Source organism: Indicator indicator, chromosome 37, assembly GCF_027791375.1.
Source record: "Indicator indicator isolate 239-I01 chromosome 37, UM_Iind_1.1, whole genome shotgun sequence".
NCBI classification, from domain to species: domain Eukaryota; kingdom Metazoa; phylum Chordata; class Aves; order Piciformes; family Indicatoridae; genus Indicator; species Indicator indicator.
In genome coordinates, this window is record NC_072046.1 from 799,669 (window position 1) to 821,846 (window position 22,178).

Consider the following 22,178-nt stretch of genomic DNA (forward strand, 5'->3'; position numbering starts at 1 on the left):
AGAAAGCCACAGAGCCATTGCACCAACCCTTCATTACTGTCATCATGAGGGTGCTGGGATGGCCAGATCACCCTCTTGCCTACTTCTTGCCAAGAGAAGGCACCTCTGCCCTCCTCCAGTGCCCAGGATGCCTTTCTAACTGGTTTCCAGTAGCTCTGATGCTGCTACTGGCTAGGAAATGCTTTGAGGCGAGCTCAGGCTTTGTAAAGCAGCCAAGTGAAGCTTGAGGCAGCTCCCACACAGCTTTAGGGAGCCCCAGATCTCATCACCACGTGCTCTTGGGTTGGTCTTACACCACCCCAAGGTCTCAATAATTAAGCATCATTACCAGGGTGATTGGCAGCTGTCACTCAGGTAGGGTTCATGTAGCTTTGCCTTAAAAAAGCAGCCAGGATCATCTATTTTTCTCTGTATTTCCAGTTCCTCCTCCCCCCCCCCAAGAGATCTGAGGTCTGGAGATCTCCCAAACCCCATGGGCTGGTGGCACACTGAGCAGAGGAAACAAGGGAAGGATCCATTAGGGCTGAGCCTTGGTAACTTCAGAGGCACAAGCACATGGCACTGAGAAAGGAAAAGGAAAGGAAACTGCTTTGTGACTTCTGAGGAGCTTTCTGACTGAGTCTGGGGCAGGAGGAGGAGGAGGGTGGGCAGTGGTGGCTTTGAAGGCTGTGCTGTCACCATGAAAGCAGAATGGAGCTGTGGACCTTCGTGCCTGGCAGGTAGAGGTTTGTCAGAGAAGAGCAGACAAAAATTGATCTGAGCCTCCCTGCGGGGCTGTGCCAGTGGCACCCAGTCTGTCTTCAGCTAAAAGCAGTGCAGTGACTGCCTCAGCCCCAGCCCTCCCACATCACAGTGGATCCATAAAGGGAGAATCCAGATGTTCCAAGACAAATTACACCATCTTCTGAACTTAGCCTTCACCCAAACTCAAGCTAAAACTCAGGATATGCCATAACTAGACCTGCCAGTCCTCCCAGTTTGGGTGGGAAGGTGGCAGAGGAGGGTCTCAGATCTCCATCAGCCTGGGCTTGTGAGCAGCACACTTATTCCCATCGTGCTGGGCACAAATCCCAGACCAGATGCCAGAGAGAAGCTCCCAAAACCCTTTCCAGCCCTGGCACCAGCATCAGTGGCTCCAGGTGAGGATGTCACAGGGGGCTGTGGCAGGTTGGGTGTCACAGCCAGGGGCTGTGGCTGGCTTGGTGTCACAGCCAGGGGCTGTGGCTGAGCCCACACTGTGTATTTTCCACTGAAAACAGCAAGTGAAATCAAAATGCTTCTAAGAGAAAGGAAAGAGAAGAAACAAGCTGAGATAAGTACAAAAAAAAAGCTTTTTTGTTTTGTTTTATTCCTTCCTCTCTGTTTCCAGCACAGATTTGAAACATCAGAACTGAGTCCTGCACCAAATCTGGTTGAAACCAGACTCACTTTCTCTTGCATTTCCTCTTCAGAAGGGAGGTGAGGGCAAAGCAAAAACCTTCTAAGAAAACAAACAAACAAAAAAAATCTTGCTTTTTCACCAAACCCCAAGAAATTAGGGTTCCTCAGGCACAGCCCTCAAAAAAATCAACCTTCAGGGGGAGGAGGAAAAGTGCCAACAAATCCACCTTGGCCAGTCCCAACTGGGTCAGCCAGTGGCACCCATGGAGCATAGACACAGATCACAAAATCATTAAGGTTGGAAGAGACGTTTAAGATCAAGACCACTAAAATTCTATCCTGCAGTGCCTCATCTCCAGCTTCTTGAACACCTCTAGGGCTGGGGACTCCACCACCTCCCTGGGCAGCCTCTTCCAACACCTGAGCTCTCTTTCACGAAAGAAATTGCTCCTCATATCCAACCTAAACCTCCCCTGACACAACCTAAACCCATTTCCTCTCATCCTGTCGCCGTCCTTGCTCCTCCTTAGGCATCCAACTGAGTTTTGGAGAGGGTTAACCCCTCCATAGCTGCCTCCATCACCCCACTGGAGCTGGACCAGCAGCTTCCAGCTGGGGGAAGAGATCCTCTGTTTGTTAGTTTGGGGTTGAGTTATTTTAACAGGAGAGTAAGAGAAGGAAAAGGTTGAGGCTTGAGCAGGACAGGGCTGGAAAAGAGCAAAACTGAGGGGTTTTTTTTTTTCAAACCCCTCAGCCACTCATCTCATTACAGAGTTAAAACCAATGCCAAAGCAAAGCCATTTAAAGCCCACCACTGCCTTGGCACAGGCAACACAAGAAAGCCAACCCAGCAAACAACACACCAAATAAATTCAACAAACCATTAAGGAAATCCAGCACAAAGCCATGGGAATATCTGATCTGGATTTCTTCCCTAAGTGAATTCCACCCCCCCAGACATGTTCATGCCCTTCTCTCCTGTCTGCTTCCAGTAAACATTCACATGGCCAAGTTTTATTGGTGCAAAACAGCAGCAGAAAAGAGCTCTGAGGGCTGCAGGAAGCAAATATTTGGGGAAATTGGATCTAAAATTGGCACTGGGCAAACACCTGTGCCAGGCACACAGCTGGTAGGATAAAGGGATGGGAAAAAAAAGCTCAGCAGGAGAAGCTCTCCATCCAAATCCCAGCTTTTAAAGTCACCAATATTGTCCTTTTTCTTATAGAACCACCTCTAAAAGTCTCAGCCACTTTGCCTCCCTGCCCTAAGCAAGTTGAGGCTTCAGATGTCAGAGGGATTTCATAGAGTCACAGAATGCTAGGGGCTGGGAAGAGACCTCCAGAGATCCTCCAGTCCAACCCCCTGCCAAAGCAGAATCACCTAAGGGCAGCTCACACAAAAACACATCCAGACAGGACTTGGAAGACTCTAGAGAAGGAGACTCCACAACCTCTCTGTGCCAGTGCTCCATCACTTTAAAATAAAGAGGTTTTCCCTCGTGTTGAGGTGGAACTTCCTGGGTTCCAGATTGCATTCACTGCCCCTTCTCCTATCACTGCAGACTTCCTGGGTTCCAGATTGCATTCATTGCCCCTTCTCCTATCACTGCAGACTTCCTGGGTTCCAGATTGCATTCATTGCCCTTTCTCCTATCACTGCAGACTTCCTGGGTTCCAGATTGCATTCATTGCCCTTTCTCCTATCACTGCAGACTTCCTGGGTTCCAGATTGCACTCACTGCCCCTTTTCCTATCACTGCAGACCACCAAAAAGAGCCTGGGCCCCTTCCTCTTGCCCCCCACCCTTCAGATATTTACAAACATCAGTCAGATCCCCTCTCAGGCTTCCCTTCTCCAGGTTAAACAGCCCCAGGGCTCTCAGCCTTTCCTCATCACACAGATGTTCCACTCCCTTCATCATCCTCATAGCCTCCTCTGGACACTCTCTAGCAGATCCCTGGTCCTCTTGATCTGGGGAGCCCAGAACTGGACCTGATACTCCAGATGTGGTCTCACTGTGTTGCTTTATTAGTTCAGCTGCAACTGAACACTAACCAATGGCTGCAGAAAGTTCACCCAAAGTTGTGTGTTTGGGCTCAAATTCAGCACATGCCACCTGTGACCATCTGAGCAGCCCTGTTAACTTCCCAAGGGTGGCTTCCCTCTTTCAAAGCACCTCCTGAAGGAGTCCTTGGGAATCCCAGCCTAAAAGCACAACCTTTACACAAGACCTCTTGGCCTCTCAGGAGATTTCCAACCCACCCCCAGTAAACAGCTCCCTAAAAGCTTGTAGCAGCCACCAGCTCCTCTTCCTGAAGGAGATTCACAGATTGCATGGGGTTGCAAGGGACCTTCAAAGGTCACCTTGTCCAACACCCCTGCTGTCAGCAGGGACACCTCCAGCTCCATCAGGATGCCCAGGGCCACAGCAAGTCTGATCTTGAATGTCTCCAGGCATGGGGCCTCACCCACATCTCTTGGCAACCTGCTCCAGCATTTCACCACTCTCCCTGTGAAGAGCTTCCTCTGCAGTCACCCCACAGCCACACACACCCCAGGCACACTTTCTGTGCCACACAGGCTACAGAATCTCCAACACCTCCTGGACTTCCTCCAGCCTTCACCATGGATTCCTCAAAGCAGAAGGGACTGGAGCCACCAAGACATTGAAGGACCAAGCACTGACAGCAAAGCACAGCCAAGCTCTGGGCTCTCCCTGACCTCAAGAACCAAGCCCATCCTGGCCATCTCTTCCCCAAACCATGTGTTCAGCTCCTCAGGCCAGGAGGAGGACAGCCAAAGCTTGACACAGAGAGGATCTCCTACACCTGTACAACATTAATGATGTAAAATTTATGTAAAGAACTTCCTCCCAACATCCAACCCAAGTCTACCCTGCCCCAGTTTCAAACCATTGCCCTTGTCCTATCACTACAAGCCCTCCTGAACAACCCTTCACCATTTTCTTTTGGTCCTTGCTGAATTTGATCCATTTGCTTGCAAATATTTTTATGCCAGAGGGGTGGAACCACAGGAGGTGACAAAACACACATCAGTGTCCTCATAGCAAAGAGCACAGACACCCAACAACCCCCTTGGGGGATCAAATCTGGAACTGGATGATCTTTGAGGTCCCTTCCAACCCAAAGCATTCTATGAATCCACTTTGGGGCAGCAGCTGCCTCTGCAAGAAGGTAGGACACAGGGTAGGGGTGACTGGGAATGCTGAAACCTCCTGGGGGTGAGCTGGTGGACCCAAACCTCAAGGAAGAAGAGAGAATCTCAGCAGTCAGAGTTTTCAACCCTTTTCCACGTTGGGTGCTAACTGCTTCTGAAAAGGGAGCTTAGATTTGGATGCTTAAACATGAGGTGGAGAAATCTGCCTCCAATTGTGGGCGAAAAGCTGAGAGGTATTATTATTACTATAACTACTACTACTATTACTATTATTATTTCTTCTTCCCTTCCCTTTAGCTCTAGATCCAAATTCTTCCATCCTCTTTTACACTCCAGCCTCGGTGGTTGCTCCTCGAGGATCTCAGTTTTTATCCTCATAAAAGCGAAATAAAACGGGAAAAATTCAAAGGGAAAAACTACAGCAGGACCTTCACTGGAACCAAAACTTTCTCCTCTTGGTGCAAATCCATTTCCCTGGAATCTCAAGTGCTGTTTACACAGAGCAATACCCCCGGCCCGTGAGGGATTTGCATCTCGCCGTGCGCTGCGTGGAGCTCTGCCAGCTCCCAGCGGTTCCCGGGGCACGAGGCTGCTGCTGCTGCTGCAGCTTTGATGAGAGAGGTGGACCACGAGCAGAGCACCTGAAGCTCAAACCTGGTAGCTTCTTCTCCCAAAATAAAGTGTGTGGACCTAGTTCTTGTTAGGGATGCCCCTGTGGATTAGGGATTCGTTTGCTCCGTAGCGGGCAGACAATTACGGGAGCTAGGAAAGTGTGAAATTTCAGCTCCCACCATGTCAGGGCTCCCAAGTGTCAGTTACAACAAAATAAATGACCCATTTCCTGATGGATTGGGAGGGCTCCTCCGAGAGGGATGAACAGATTTTTCACCTTTGTTTCTTTTCTCCCCCTTTTCCCCATCCCCTGAGCTTTTCTGTTCTTTTCCCATCAGGAGGTGGAAGCAGAGGCAGGGATGCTCTCTTCTGCTGCTGCCCTGGCACGACCCTCCTGGATGTTCCCATTCCATCCCCAACCCTGACCAATGTCTCCACTGAGCTCCACCAGCTCCTGACCCCTCGTTTCCAGCCAGAACCTCAATCAACTGTCCTCCTGCCCTCCAAGCTTTATTAGCTTCCTTGGGGAAGCTCCCGTGCCAGAGTGAGCTCGAGTCGAAGCAGCGGCAGGGAGAGGATGAACAGTTCCCAGAAAGCACTTCCCAACACACACAGCTTCCACAAACCCTTCCCTCCAAACAGGCATCAGCACCCAGAAGCCACAGCAAGACCAAAACTTTGCTTCAGATGCTCCTAAAATGAAGCAGGAGGGGTCCTAAAAAGACCCCAGGAAAGGGGACAGAAGTCAGGCTGTGTCCCCTATGGGAAGGACTAGCAGGAGCCAGAAATGGGCTGCAGGACCCCAACCCTGGTGAGACCCTCTCCAGACAGCCCCATCCACTGTTAACTCTGTCTGGAGGAGGAAACTGAGCAGGTTTCAGTTAAAAGCATGATTTTTCTTCCCCTTTTACATCTATATAATTAAAAGCACGAAGTCAGCTCCAGCATCTTCAAGAGCTGACTATGGACACCGGACAGAAACCAGTGGGGAACTGATTTCCACCCTCCCCTTCAGTCAGTTATTCCAGCAGAGCAGCAAACACACTGCTTTGCAGGAAACTACCTTAAAAGAACCTGCCAGTAACTCCCCCACAGCTTCCCAGGGGCACCACCAAGGCACCCGTGGTGTAAAACCTCCAGCCTGCTTCGGTCCAAGACATCTGCCCCCAGCTCAGGGCAGGATCAGGGTGGGAAAGGACCTCCCAAGGTCACCTTGGCCAACCCCAACGTTCCTCCAGCCCATTCTGGGATGTGAATCTTGATGCTGCCCAGGCAGAACATCTCACAGCTCGCCAGAAAACACACCAGGATGGGGACAGACAGAGAGCGCCACGTTGAAGAAACAAGGGAAACCTTCCAGCTGAGATCCCTGCAATCCCCCTCAGCTCCAAAACCTCCAGGATAAAAGTTGGAATTTTCAGGTAAAGCTCAGCAAAGGTTTTTCTGAGCTCCATTTCCCACAGGGTTCACACAGTTACAGGGAATGAACAGAGAACCTGGGATAAACCACCACATACATCTCCAGATGGACAAACTGCCCCCATGGGTCTGGGCTTCTTGTTTCTCACATTCCTGGGGAGCAGATTCCCTAACTGCCTCCTCAAACCTCTGCCTGCAGCAGCCAAAGCCATCCCAAGAGGATGCAGGACAATGCAGGACATCAACCCTCTCTCACTGCTGTGTTCTTCTCTTCTCCCACTTGTTTTCTCTCACATTTTTTTAGCTTTGCTGGACAAGTGCAGTTTTTCCCCCACCCAGGTACTCCCCTGCAGGACCCTTGCAGGTCATTTCCATGCTTCAAATTGGGCAGAGTAAGAATTTAAAGGTGCACAAAAAGTTTCCAACCCATTGCTCAGCAAGGAGTGAGGATGAAGGGCAGACCTTGCAGACTCCTACCAGGTCCTCCTCACTATCCCCCAGTTTATCAGGGTGCAGCTAGCAGCTGGGAACCCCTCCCACCCACACACCCAGAGAAGCAGGCACCCAGTGCTCTTCAGAACTGGGTGATTTAGGAGCACACATCCTCATTTCAGCTCTTTTTTTAAATGCCTCTGGTGACAGCAAAAAAAAAAAAAAAAAAAAAAAAGGGGAAGACTTTTCACCTAAAACTTTTGAAAAGCTTCTTTCTGGTGAAAAATGACCCAAGAACAACAACAACAACAGAAACAGAGAAGTCTCTGCAACCTCTTTGAAGGCTTTTTTTCCAGAAGAAACTTGCAACATTCAGGTTTTAGGCTCCTCTTTTTTTTTTTTTTTTGCCTCGCCTCTCTACTCTACTCCTTAAATTTCTGGGAGGGGGAGACACCAGCATCCATCCCCTGGGCATTTCCTTTCTTATCTGCTTTAGGCTCCCACCTCTCCCCACCAAAACTGTGCTCTAAAATCAGTGATATCATTAAAAGAAGCAGAAAAAAAACCCCAACACCACCCCAGCACCTTCCACCCGCATCACTGCAAGCATCTTCCACCTCAAAATCCAGCAAACTGAGAAGGCAGTAGGAAAAAAAACAGGTGGGAAAGGAGGCAATGGAGCTGACAAACCCCAGCAGGTAAAAAGGGGCTGGAGATGTTTCCTCCTGCTCTAACCCCCATGGGCAACCTTGGGGTACCCCAAGCAGCCTGAATTCTCCCCCAAACCTTCCCAGTAACTCTGGAAAACATTAACATTGCTGGGGAATTGGGCTGGGAGGGGCAAAAAAAAAAAAAAAAAATCTCTATTTCTCTTTTTTTTTTTTTTTTGGTAGTGGTGTTAAGTTCTGAAAGGTCTCCACCATCAAAGGCAGTACTTTAACCCCCACCTTCCCCCAGCCATATCTCTGTTTGCTTGGGGAGGAAGAATTTAACCTGAAAGGCAAAGACACAAACAAATCCAACAGGAGAAGTGGATTGAGCCCCAGCAATTCCCACTGAGGTTCACTTAGGGAATTCGATTTCCTTTTTTCTCCTGGATATGAAAAAAAAAAAAAAAAAAAAAAATCAGCAAAGCTCTTAAGCAAAGGACATCTACAAGGGGTTGGGCTCCACCTTCTACAAGCTCCAAACTTGAAGCTGACAGTGAAATTGCAACTTTTGGGGATGTATTTGGCCACTTCTGGGTACAAACTGGGAAAGGCCAATAAAAAAAAATTCTATTTCAGGTTTTAAATTGGTAAATATATTTCTTTCTTTTTTTTTTTCCTTTTCCCCCCTTTTCCTCCAGATATATTAAAATGGATTCAATTATTTCCATGTTGATTAAATTATCTCCCTCTTAAAACCTCCTGGATAAAACTTCCTGGCAAATTCTGAATGCCTAAACTTAATGACAGATTATTCCTAGGGTTTTTCTTTTTGTTGTTTTTTTTTTTTTTTTCTTTTTCTCCCCTCTTCACTGGAAATCCTCAAAATGTATTCATTCCCAAACGATTCCAGTTCCCAGAGGTGGAAAACCAGGAGCAGGGAGCTCTCAACTCAGAGCTGGGGGGGAGCTCACACGATTAGAGCAAAGAAAGAATTGAAGTTTCTTTGCCCTTTGTGGTGACCAAAAAAATTAGTAACAAATCAAATCCCCTTCAACTCCTCAGAAAAAAAAAAAAAAACAAACCTACTCCTTCACCATTTTCCAGCCCTGCTGTAAACAAGGGTGTTGCTAATTTACTTTACTGATACAAACTTCTAACCCAGACCTGTTTTAAAAGGGAAGAGAATGAGTTTTAAAGTGGATTAAAAGCCTATTTTGCCTCAGCATTCAAGACAAGGATCTTTACTTTCACGAGGGGGAGAAAAAAAGTAGCAAAGGTTTTTTTCTATGTTTGTTTTTAATTCAATTTGGGGGGGGAAAAATAGCAAAGTTTTTTTTTTTCTTTGTTTGTTTTTTAAATCAATTTTTCAGAGAATCCAAGGATCAGGAGGGAGGGGAAGTGACAAAGTGATTCAAAGTGACAAAGAAAGAAATCACACTCACCCTACCCTTAATTTTTGTCAAGATTTCGTTACAAGCAATTAATTGCACGATTCTGAAGAGGCAAAAAAAGAACATTTCTGTGGTGCAAAAAAAAAAAAAACAAAACCAAAAACCAACAAACACCCACTGATTTGAAATAAAGACTGGGGTAAAAAAAGAAAAAAAAAAAAAAACCAACGAAAAAAAATTTAAAAAGCCAGTTTGAAGATCACAGACTGGCTTGAGTTGGAAGGGACTTTAAAGATCATCTAATTCCAAGATTTCTCCATCCATTTCCATGCACTCAACCCACGTCATTAATGGTGTTTAATTAATGGTCACCTCCACTCCGGAGCATCCAGACCCCCTCCAAAGCTGCTTGGAACTGACCTCGACTTAAAACCACTCTTTGAGTCGAAAGTCTCCAGGCTGTTATCAACCCAAGTCCCTCTCCCTCCCCCACCCCCCTCTTACCACCACCACTCCAATGACTTGGTTTCATTCTCTCTGGTCGACTCACTTCCACATTCCTCATATTTGGAATGTCTGCTTGATGGATTCACTTTTTTTTTTCCCCTCCCCCCGCCCCCCACCCCTCCTCCTCTCTTCATTCATTCATTCTTTTCGACTTCAGGCTTTTCAGCTTCCCACTTCCAACCCCCTCCCCAAACCAACCTTTACTCTTAAGTGGGGAAAAACTGAATTATTCTTTTTTTTTTTTCCCCCCAAGTCATCTTCTTAACCTTCTGCAGAATAAACCATGCAATCTTTTTTTTTTATTTCTTTAATCCTCTTCAACTTTCTCCAAGTTTTTATTCCATCAAAGCAGAAGACAAAACCAACCCTCAAACACCAACCAACGAAACATACAAAACAAACCTTAAACTAATCTCAAAATTGCTTTTTCTGGGTTTTTTTGTTTGTTTGTTTGTTTTTTTAACGAAACAAGATCTTTATCAGCACTGATTTTGCTTTCCAAGCTTTCCTCCTTCCAAAGGATTTGGTTAAAATGGTGCCCTCGTGATCATTAACATAATTTGCAGCTTTAAAAGTGGGAGTTGGAAGAATTGCTGTAATTAAACAACTCTCAACCAGTCGATCCTTTCTAAGGGGGATATCGATGCAGCAGCCACACACCACTGGCCCTTTTTTGGTGCCATATTAACCACAATCAGTGTATTTTTTTTTATTATTAATTTCTAAAAGCTATAGGGACAAGAGAGATTTAAAAGTAGACACCAGGAACAGGAAAGATTTCTTTCCAGCATGGCCAAATTCAGATCTAAAACCATCCCAAAAATCACTTTTTCTGACCTTTCCTTATTTCCATTTTCACACAAGCAGAAAACAAAAAAAAAAGTCAATTTTTGGGGGGGGGTGGGTGTTGTTATTAATTTTTTTTCGTTTAGGAATTAGCTGAGAAAGCAGCACCAAAGCTCCTGACTTGGTTTCCCACATTTCTAAAGGGGAAAAAACAAAAAAAAAAAAACAAAAAAACAACAACGAAATTTGCTCTAAGGTCTGTGGGCGAGTGGGGGAGGTCGTCAGATCCCACCAAACCCATCGGATTTTGTCCTCCTTGCTCACATTTAATTAACCATTTCCTGTTCTATAGACTTTTAAACTGGAAAATCCAGTCTTCAAAACAAGCAGCAAGGAAAAGAAGGAGGAAAAAAAGAAACACCACCACCAACACACCAAACATGAAATTGCCTTTGAAGCAGCTCCCTTATCACCTCAGCCCTTACCCAGACAGAAAGGGAGCCCCCCCCAAAAAATCCACCACACCACCACCCCCAAAACAAACTTCATTGGGAGACCAACAACCTGCCAAGTTTCCAAGCAGCTGCCAAGAAAGTCGCCTTTTCCTTTTTTTTTTCCAACTCAGAAACACAAAACTACTTCCCCAAAGCGAGACAAAGTAATCGAGGCTGCAGCATCCCACGGGGACCACCCCCCCAAAAAAAACCAACCCTGCCCCAGCGAATGCAGCTCCTGTCGCTTTAAACGCAGCACCCACGGAGAGAGGGAGGGGAGCGGCGGGGAGGGGAAGGGGGGGGGAGGGGGCGCTCATTTTAACCCCTCCAAACCCACCCCCACCTCCTCAAAAAGGGTTTAACAGCTAAATGCAGGGCACAGCATGTTTGCAGAGCAGGAGGAATGCAAAGCAACCTTCCTTCCACCTATTGTAAAGTTTTCCACCACCACCACCCCCTTCCCACTCCCAGCATTTCTTTGAAGCAGAAATATTCCCATTTTCATTGAATTTCTTTGGGGGAGTGGGGGGGTGGTATGGGATATGCTCCCCCCTCAGATTATTATTGATTATCCAGCAGCGCTGGGCAAAATTAAAGGATAAAAAAAAGGGAGGGGAAGGGATTGAGTGTTATTTTGTCACCCTTCATAGGGTGCTCTTCCACCAACACCCCCACACACGTTTTGCTCATTGATAATTAAGCAGCCGCCCTGTAACGAGCATCTATCGATCACCCCGCCACGAGGTGCTCACGTAGCTATTAGTAATGATAACAAACAAATAAATATCGGCTAGGAAATGATGAAATGGATCTGAGTTTTGCCATGTAGGATCAAACCCTGCAGCCCACCCTGCCACAAAGCCAAGGCTGCAAAGTTTGGTAGCCCTCCCCACCCCCAAAAAAAAAAAGCCAAGCCAAGGGGGTACCCCTCTCCCCAGCCCCCCCAAAACCGGGCTCCAAACAGCCAGTTTGAGGAAGGGGTTGGCCAAGAGAAGAAGGAACTGGAAGAGTTTGAGGAGGAAGAGTTGGCTTCACCTCCTCCCCTCCTCATCACGTGGCCGACGCGGGTTTGGGGCTGCGCGATCCAACGTGGACTATTTTTGGGGTCGGGGTTTGAACTTGCCCCACGGCCCAAGTGGCCTCTTCTTGAGATGGGGAATTTGAAGGGATGGGATTGGGGGCGGGGGAGGTCTCTGGAACTAAAATTAAAGAGATGAAATCATTCTTTACGTTGCCTCTCTGAGCCAAAACAGGCTTGGGGACAAGCGGTGGCCAGGGGGCTGACTCCAGCCTCCTGCCTCGCCAACAACAAAGGGGCCAAGGAGATGGAGAGGGCTGGGCAAGGCTGGTGGCAGAGGGTGAAGCTATTTAGCAGGTAGATGGAAACAGGCAAAGGAAAAGGAAAAAAAAAATAAAAGGCAGGTTTTACCCCAAATTAAAAGTTGCCAGCGGGTAGGAGGTGGTGGTAGGCCAGCACCCAACGCTCAGCAGGGTTTTAAATCCCACCCGGGCATGGCACAGGGAGACCAATCCCCCACATTGGATTGGATTTGTAGGGTTTTGGTTGGTTTTTTTTTCCCCCTCCCTCTTCTTTTCTTCAGATCTTCCCCATCAAACCGTAGTAAATTTCACTTTTGTTTGGGGAATTTTGGTTTTGGTTTTGTTTGGTTTTTTTTCCACCCCCCCCTTTCACAGTTCTGCTGGAAAACAAAAGATTTCACCTTCCTCACAGCAAAGGAACCCGAAGGAAACTGAGAAATTCTTCCAGTGCCACAAGTTTGAAAATCCCAAACCAAAAAAAAAAAAAAAAAAAGACAGGGGGAAAAAAAAAACCAACAACAACCTTAACCATCCATCACCTTGGGCGAGCTGCTGGATTAATTGTTAAATCGTTTCTTTTTAGAGGGGAAAAAACAACAATTAAATGAAAAAAATTAAAAACAACCAACCCCAAAAATTTACTCCCACAGGAAGTTTTTGGTTTTTTTCAAACAAATAAATTAAATGTGCAGCCTCAAAATCACTTCTCACCTCGCTGGGAGAAGCAGCTAACACCAAATCACCAACACCTATTTTACAGGTACTTTATTTTTTGGGGGGGGGAGGGGGGGGGAAGGGTGTTGAATTTTTGCCCTTTTTTCTCCTTTTTTTTTTTTTTTTTTTTTAATTCTCACCCCAGAATTTTACGATATGAAATAATTGAAAAGAAAAAACAGAAATTAAACTATTGCATTACCTTTGCTTTTTAGGGACTGAATGTTCAATCTCTAGCTGTTTGCCATGAAGCTCCACTTTCCCTAAAAAAAACAAACAAACAGACAAACAAACAAAAAAACCCAACAAAATGTAGCTGTTTTTAGAAAAAAAAAAAATCTGGGTGGGGTGGTCAGAAAACTGTGGACAACATCACGTGAAAGCAGCCAATTTAAGCCAAATTCTGACCAACTCCGTGCAAAAACATTTTTCCAATCGCCCCCCTTTTTTTTTTCTTTGCTTTTTTTTCCTTTGTTTTGGGTTTTTTTTGTCGTTGTTGTTTTTTTTACAAGTGCATTTTTAATTCAAAGTCTTCAGACTGCCTTCAACTGGGAAGCTGTTGGGAGGGAGTGGTGAGTTGTAGCTTGCCTTGTGGACAACGTTCCTTAGGAATATTTCATTCCTTAGTTCATCCTTGCTTTTGAGAGCAAGAAAATAAGGAATAATATTTGGACACCCTCCCTCCCCCTCCCTATTTTTTTTTCCACCTTTTTTTCTTCTCCTTGCCTTAATCTAATTCTGCCTTCTTTAAACCCTACAAAAAGTCCTATGGGGGGTGGGGTAGAGATCTTCTTCCTCCTCCACACCCCCTTTCCCCCTCCCCCCCAACCATAAAAAGGCTCAAAAATTACAACTCTATGGCAGAAATGGATTTCTCTTTGAAAATGGAGTGGGTTTCCTTGCTTGCTGGGTTAGGATGATGATGATTTTTCTTTTTTATAGAGGGAGCGGGGATGAAGAAAGGAAGAGCCCAATGGGAAGAGCAGGAAAGGTGGTAGGCAACCTTTCCCCCCCCAAAAAAAAAAAAACACCAAAATTAAAAATTCTACTAATTTCCCAATTCTCCGCTTGCCGGGGAACGTGTTTTTTTTTTTTTTTCCCCTCTCTCCCTGCGAGCAGCATGGCGACCTTCGCGCTACTCCCCACATCACATGCCCCAGGAAACCCAGTTTCAAATCAAAATGGCCAAAGTCCCAACCCACCCACCCAGGACTACGACACGGGACCCCCACCTCAAACCCCCACCGGGACAACCACTCCGGGGGCTGCGTGAGGTGATGGGGGGAGGGGGACACCTCACTTTTTAGCCGCCCCCCCAGCTGTTGGGGGGGTAGGGATTTGTGTGTGTGAGGAGGAAGAAGAAGAGGGGGGTCCAACCCAAGGCGCTTGATGCGAACCCCGACGGGCCGCAACGGGGAGCGCTGAGCTCTCCTTTTTGCGGGGGGAGGAGGGGACGAGGGGGTAGCTTCATGGCGGGGTCCGGAGCTTTGTGGGGTGGGGGAGAGGAGAATGAAGAAGGGGAGAGGAAGATGAAGGAGAAGAGGGAAAGGGAAGATAGCGCTGAGTTTTTAGGGGAGTGGGGGGTTAAGCCCCGAATGGGGAGTCCGGAGCTTTGTGGGGTGGGGGAGAGGAGGATGAAGAAGAGGAAAGGAAGATGAAGGAGAAGAGGGAAGGGAAGATAGCGCTGAGTTTTTATGGGGTGTTTGTAGCGGGGTTGAGCCCCGCATGGGGGGTCCTGAGCTTTGTGGGGAGGGGGAGAGGAAGATGAAGGAGGGAAGAGGAAAGGGAGATAGCGATGAGTTTTTTAGGGGAGGTGTGTAAAGAAGGTTAAGATTCATGGGGGGAGTCCGGAGCTTTGTGGGGAGGGGGAAAGGAGGATAAGGGAGAGGAAGGAAAGGGAGATAGCGTTGAGTTTTTTAGAGGCGGTGTATAGGGGGGTTAAGCCCCGAAGGGGGGGTCCGGAGCTTTGTAGGGAGGGGGAGAAGAGGATGAAGGAAGGGAGAGGAGGATGAAAGAGGGGAGGGGAAGTGGAGATAACGGCGCTTACCCGAAAAAGTTTCGATGGCTTTCATGGCCCACTGCTCGTCGGGGCAATCCACAAAGGCATAGCCGGACTTGACCAGGAACTGCCCGCTGAAGGAGATCTTGTGATCGTTGAAGACTTTCTCCAAGTCGGCCGGAGTCACGTTCTCGTTTAGGTTCCCGATGTAAAGCTTGTTCATGGTGGCGGTGACGGGGGGCGGCGGTAGCGGCGGCGACGGCGGCAGCAGCGGGCGGGCGGCGGCGGTAGGGACACGCCGGGGCTCGGAGCACGGCGGTGGCTGCGGCTGCTGCTGCTCTTCCCGGGGGGGCTCCACCGTGTAGCCCTCACCCTGCCGCCCCCACAGCCAGGCTTGGGGAGCGGGTTAAGTGTTCGGGGATAAGGTTGTCTTCTTTCTTTAAACCCTTTCCTTTTGGGTTTGTTTTTTTTTCGTTGTTTGGGGTTTTTTTCCGGCTATTTTCTTCTTTTTGCAGCGTTTTTGCGCTTTGGGGAGGGGGGCGGCGGCTGTCTGGAGGAGGGGAGAAAAAAAAAAAGGGAAGGGGAAAAGGGGTGGGGGGGAGGGATGGGGAGGGGGGATTCTTAAGGGAAGGGGTGGCTCCGGTTGGGTGGTGGTGGGTGGTGGCGGGTAGGGCGGTGGTGCTGGTTTGTGGGGTTTGTTGGGGGCGGGGGGGGCGCCCCCAAGTCGTCGGAGTGGCACTGGAGTGTCACCGGACGGCTGTGGGCAGCCGGGCACCGCCTCTAAATAAAACCGACCTGGAAAAATGAGTGAAAATGTTTGCGGGAGGAAGCCACGTGGTGATGCGGGAGGGCCCGGCCCCCCAGGGGGGAGGGGCCGATGCGAGGAGTAGGGGGGGTTGGGGGGGTGGGTGTGTATGGTGTGTGAGTGGGGGAGGAGGAGGGGATGGCTGCCATTTATTTATTTATTTTCGTTTAAATACTACGTTATTTACCTCCACGCACCACCCCACCCGCCCCTCCAGCCGAGCTGCATCCCACCCCCGCCTTGTCCCGTGTGTGTGTGTGTCCGTCCCGTTCCCCCCCCTCCCCCCCCCAGTTTTAATCCCTTACCCCCACACACACCCACACCCACCATCACACACACCCACCCCTCCTCCGCCCATCTCCGTCCCGTCGGAGGCACTTTCCCATCTGCTGCAGCACCCCCGCCCCCACCGTGCCCCTCCCCCCACCACTCCCCCCACCCCTTTTTCTCCCAGTGCCTCAATGGGATTCTTTTTTCTTTTTTTTTTTTTCTTTTTTTTTTTTTTTAGCTTCTGGGTGTAAAAAACTTCGGCATCAAAGGGGCCGGGAGGTCCCCTGGCGCCAGAGGATTGGGGATGGATGGATAAGGGCCGGGGGCATGTGTGAGGGACACACCGACCCACCCACCCCACCCCCCGTCGCCGAGCTGACCCAGCCCGACGGGGTGGTTGGGGTAGTCGTGTCCCCCCTAGGAGGGGGTATTGTCCCCGGCATTGTTTTAAGCCCTTGATATGCAGCCCCGCGGAAGCCTTCGGAGAAGGGTGTGGGGAGGTGGTGGAATTGAGCCCGGGGGGAGGGGGGTTCCCTCATCACAGAAGGGCCCCATGGTGGAAGAGGGTCCTTCCCCGACGGAGCTGGGCTGGGAAAGGTACCTGGGGCTTGGAGGGGGGATGTGGACGCTCCGTCGGCAAAGCAGCGCCTGGATAGTCCCCCCTCCGATTCCCTTCCCCGCCTGCCTTTTCTGAAGACTTTTATTTTTAGGCTCAAAATGGGTTGAAAATAGCAGCGAACATCCCCCCCGCCCCCCGCCACCTAAATATCCGCCTCCATTTACCCACCCCCCTCCACCACCGCCTTCCTGCCTCCCCGACGAGGCGGGCGGAGGGGAAGCTCCGGTGAACCGGGGGCTCAGGCCAGGATGCTGCCGATCGGGGGAGGGACGGCTGCGGTCTCGTGTGCCCCCCGTCCTCATCACCCTCCTCTTCCTCCCCATCCCTCCTGCAAGTAGAGGCACGAACTGACCCCTCCGCGCCAGCGATTGTACGGAACGGGAAAAGCTGCTCCCGTTTGTGCCTGTTCTCCCACACACAGCCCTGCGGGGAGGGGGAGGCGGCGGGGGAGGGGGGGGGGGGGGGAGAGGAATTAGAAAAAAATAACAAAAATTCCCAAAGTGAGGAATTTTGGGCTCGAGGGTTTCCGGGCGCGGCTCTCCCGGCCAGTTCTGCGCACCCTCAGCGGATGCGCAGCCAGTTCCGCGTCCCCGCCCGCCCTGCCTTCCCCATCCCCTTTTCTCCACCCCGACTTTTGGGCGGGGGGAGGTGAGGTAGTGGTTGGTGCGACCCCCAAGAGGGGCTGGCAAAATTGGTTGTGTCCTCGGTGCCACCCCGCTGGGTTGTGCTGTGGGTTTTGTCTTTTTTTTTCTTTTTTTTTGGGGGGTGTGTGTGTGTGTGTGTGTGTGTTAAATATTTTTATTTCTTATTAAGTAAATATTTTGGGATTCTGATTTTTCCACCCCTATTATTTATTTATTTATTTGGTTATTTATTTATTTATTTTCTCTCCCGGCTGAGGAAGAGCCACGTGGAGAATTTGTTAGTAAATAAATTTGCTGTTAGCCAGCAGTCAGAAGTTGTGTGAACTTCAAGGAAGGACATCTGCTCCGTGCTACAGCCTCCTAAAAAAAAAAAAAAAAAAAGAAAGAAACAACAACAACAAAAAGGTTAAAAAATCATTAAAATTAATTCTAAAAATCCTGGGATATGAGTATTTGAAGGAAAAAAAAAAAATTAAAAAGAAAAAAACTTTAGCCTTCCCTCCTGTATCCAATCTCTTCTGGTATCCCGGGATTTTTGCTTTCAAATGCTGTAGATGCTGCTCACCAAGGAAAAGTTTGGTTTCCCATCTTTCCATTCCCATCATGTATGATTTGGGTTCTCCTGGAAATCCCAAATCAAATCACCCAGAGGAGTTTTGGTTGTGGGTTTGGGGTGTTTTTTTTGTGGGGGAGGGGTGGTTGTTGTGTTGGTTTTTTCTTTTTTTCAGGAGCGTTGCTGCATCCACGTGGGAATTCCTGGCGTGTCCAGGGTGAAACCCAAGCTCCAAATTCACAGGTGAAGAGAAAAAGAGGAATAAAACTAGGAAATCGACACCCTGCAGCTCAAAAAGGGACACTTTAAGGTTTTCCTGGATTGAAAACTTGAGGGTTCACCTTCCTCTCACTGCGAAGTGCCCCCCTCAAAATAAAAACCCAGCTCAAAGAAATGATCAACTGTCTGCTGCAGATCTGTTTCTCATCTTGACCAGAATACTTTTGTTGTTGCTTTTATTGGTTTGCCCCAGTGCCTTCCCCGTGTAACAGAATCCTGGGCAATAATGAAATGAAGGAAACCAACTTAAAAAGGGAAGAAAAAAAAAAAAAAGGATAAAATAAATGCAAACAAAGAGGGAAGTCTTCAATTTAGATCTGAAACAAGGAAGGCTATCAGTCAACCTCCTTCCCCTCCTGCAGCATTCCAGATGCAAGGTATTTAGGGAATGCAAACAGCAGGGACTAAATCATTGATCTGCAGGGGGGTAAAAGCTGCCCTCGCCCCTATTCAGGGTTTAGGGGTGAGAAAACTGCTCCCCCAACCCCCCCCCCTGCACCCCCCTGCACCAGGGTAAAACCAGCTCTGCCAACCCCCCCCTTTCCTCCAAAGGAAACGGTTCTCCCCTGATTGAAATGGAACTGCAAATCCAGTGGGATTTCAGGAGCTAGGGAAGGGGCTGAGCAACAGTTTGCACCCGGGGGGTGGGGAGGGGAGAGGGCTGGCACTTGGAAAAGTTTCTCTGGCCTTTGTGCTCTCCCCTTCCCCCCCCCCTTCCCCTCATCTCCCCCCTCCCCAGGAGGATTTTCTTTAACTGGGGCTATAGTTTTACAGAGCCCTCCAAGGAAGCTGATTTTGTTTCGTGTGAGTTTACAAACAATTTCACTTTTTTTTTTTTTTTTTTTTTTTTTTTGCCCCACTCTCCCACCAACATAAAGCTGCTTCTGATTTAAGCCATAAAAATCTGATTTGGGCAAAAGTTGTGAGGGGGGTTTGGTTTTGTTTGAGAGGGTTTTTTTGTTGTTTGTTTGGATGAGGTTTATTGAAAAGATTTAAATCTCTATCTCAGGCAGAAATTAGTTTAATGAGGTTTTATAATTTATCTACAGGTTCAGATCTTTTGTTGTTGTTGTTGTTGTTGTTGTTGTTGTTGCCATTTTGGTGCTGGGGAGGAGGTGAATTTTATTTTTATTTTTTTTAAGGGAGAAGGTTGAAACTGGGTGGGGAAAAAAATCTTCCTGAAATAGGGGGAGGGATTGATCCAAAAAGTTGGAATGATTGCAGTTTGCTTGGATGGTGACCTGAGACAGAAAAAAAAAAATCTAAAATAGAACTATTTTTTAATAACAGATTAGCAGTAAAGAAGAACAAAATATTTTCTCTTCTTTTCCTGCCAGTTAGCATTTAAATAATTCTTTAATTTGTTTGGTTTTTTTGTTTGTTTTTTTTTTTTTTCCAGGGGTGTTTGGTTTGGTTTTGGGGAGGATCTTTGGGGGGTTTGTTTGCTTGGTTTTGGGGGGTTTTGTTGTTTCTTTTTAACTTTTTTTTTGTTTGGGTTTTTTGTTATGTTTGGTTTGAGATTATTTTGTTTGGTTTGGGGAAGATATTTTTTGTTTTGTTTTTTTTTGTTTGTTTGGTTGGTTGGTTGGTTGGTTTTGTTGAGGTTTTATTTTTGGGGTGGTTTGGTTTAGGGTTTTTCTTTAAGGTGTTTTTATTTCCTCTCTGGTGATATCACTAATAATTCATTGGACAACATTAAAGATGCACTTAAAAAAACCCAGAAACTTTGAGAGATTTAAAGAGAAATCTTCATATTTTCAAAGTTTAAAAGCATTTATTAATTGCTGTCTAATATATATAGACTTAGAGACCCCAGACACGTGGGGAGGAAATAAAAATATCTTATTTTTTCAAAGTTTTGAAGTATTTATTAATGACTCTCTAATAAATATCACTTAGAAACCTCAGAAACTTGGAGGAAATTTTTAAAATCTTTTTTTTTTCAAAGTCTAAAAACATTTCTTAATTATTGCCTAATAAATCTGCACTTAGAAACCCCCCAAAACTTAGGGAAATAAAAATATCTCAATGTTTATAATGTTTAAAAACATTTATTAATTATTGTCTAATAAATCTGCACCTGGAAACTCCAGAAGCTTAGGGGAAAATGTTTAAATTTTTTTTTTCAGAGTTTAAAAACATTTATTAATGACTGTCTAAAAAATCTGCACTTAGAAACCCCAGAAACTTGCAAAAAAAATTTTAAGTCTTCCTATTTTCAAACTTTAAAAACAGTTCTTAATTATTGCCTAATAAATCTGTACTTAGAAACCCCCAAAACTTAGGGGAAAATAAAATTTTTTTTTTTTTTTCAATGTTTAAAAACCATTTCTTAATTATTGTCTAATAAATCTGCACTTGGAAACCCCCAGAAATTTGGGGAAAACAAAACAAACCTTCTTTTTTTTCCCACCTTTAAAAACATTGATTAATTATTGTCTAATAAATCTGCACTTGGAAACCTCTGGAAATTTGGGGGAAACAAAACAAACCTTAATTTTTTTTCTCCAACCTTTAAAAACATTGATTAATTATTGTCTAATAAATCTGCACTCGGAAACCCCCAGAAAATTAGGGACAATTTAAAAAGAATCTTCATTTTTTTTCAGTGTTTAAAACCATTTGTTAATGACTAATAAACAGGGGGCTGAAAGCTTCCAGGAAAACAAAGGTCACAAAGGGAAGGGAAGAGAGGAGGGGGAGGAGAGGAGGGAGAAAAAAAAAAAAAATCAATCAGAATTTTGTTTCCTTTTTTTCTTTCAATCAAATCTCAAGCAGCAGAATTAATCTGAATATGGAGTGAGCCTCTCCTTAAGAACTGGGTGAGAACTCAACTAAATGAAGGTTAGACTTGGGGAATGTTTCCTTTCACTGAAGTGCAATTTAAATCCCTTTTTGTTCAGGATTTTTTTTTTTTTTCCCCCATCCTGTGGAAAATATCCACAGCTGGCAAATGCAGCTCCTATCGAAGGGGATCCAGCTGATTAAAGCTGGTCTTGATCAATTTGTCCAGAAGCAAACTTGTTGTGAGATGAAGAGTTTGCTGGAAAACCAAAAACTGAGGTTTGAAGTAGCTCCTTGGCAACCTTCTGCTCTGAATCCCCCACCCTGGCGTCTGGAGCTCAGGAGCAAAGGAGCATCCTCAGCCCCAAGGAAAGGGCTAAAGGATGGGCAGTGACCCTCTCCTCCCTGGAGGGTGGGAGCTTCAGGATCAGCTGAAGATGGAAATGGTTAAAGCTGCAACTTGTTGGAAGATTTGCCTCTTCCCCTAAACGTTTCAGAGCTTCACTTCAAAACAAAGCAAACACGACTCTGGCTTTCAAAATCAACTCCCATCCTGAAAAATCCTTTAGTTCTGGTCCTCAAAAAGCTGGAGCCTCTTGAAAACAAACCCCAACAGCAAATCACAACCAAACAACTATTTGTTTCTCCTCTCCATCTGCTGCTTTGCAGTTTCTGGGCTCCCACCAGGTCATGGTGCTGAGTTCTGCTCAGGGTTTGGGGCTTGGTTGCACTTCTCAGGTCTCCTCGGAGCCCATAACCTGAATTCTCTGTTGGGGTTTGTGAACACACAGAGAAATGTTCAAATTCCCACCAAACAAAGCTGCTTTGCCTGGGTTTATTTCTTATCTCCTGCAGTGGAAATGGTTCCGTTTGGGGGTTTCTGCCTTTTTCTTTGGGTAAGTGGCAAACTTGGAGCTGGGAGGAAAGGGAAATGGTTCTGGAACGAGCCCCTGAGTGGTGGTGTTCAGACAGTCCCTTTGATTTTCAGTTTCCTCCTCCCCCCCCCCTCCCCAAATGAATGTGCCACCACTTCTTCACAGCAGACCTTTCTAACCTGTCAGTTCAGTTTTTCTGCCTCCAAAATCACCATCAGCAGCAGCTGGACAGATAGCTGGGAGCAGCCATTTCCCCTGGAGATGGCTGGAGCAGCAGGGGGGGTGGTGAAAAAAGTTCTTCTGCTCTTGGTACAACGATAAACTAAACTAACATAGCCGGGAGAGCATCGTGGGGGATGAATCCTGCCGTTGCTGAACTCCCCCTGACCTTATTGCAAGTAGGAGCTGCTCTTTTGAACCCCCCTCCAAACATTTGCAGCACTTCTAAAGCCCAGATTAAGTGTTTTCC

At 47.0% G+C, this 22,178-nt stretch overlaps 1 protein-coding gene across 3 annotated transcripts in view; it reads right to left on the reverse strand.

Annotated features, from left to right (window-relative positions):
• Positions 1 to 15,103, reverse strand: part of IGF2BP1 (insulin like growth factor 2 mRNA binding protein 1) — a 37,248-nt gene extending 22,145 nt beyond the window's left edge. For all 3 annotated transcript variants that reach the window (XM_054396397.1, XM_054396396.1, XM_054396395.1), the window contains exons 1-2: positions 14,929 to 15,103; positions 13,084 to 13,144 (exon numbers count right to left, since the gene is read on the reverse strand). In XM_054396397.1, the coding sequence (XP_054252372.1) occupies positions 13,084 to 13,144; positions 14,929 to 15,103 (236 nt within the window). The remainder of the gene's footprint in view (positions 1 to 13,083; positions 13,145 to 14,928) is intronic.
• Between the last annotated feature and the right edge of the window lie 7,075 nt (positions 15,104 to 22,178).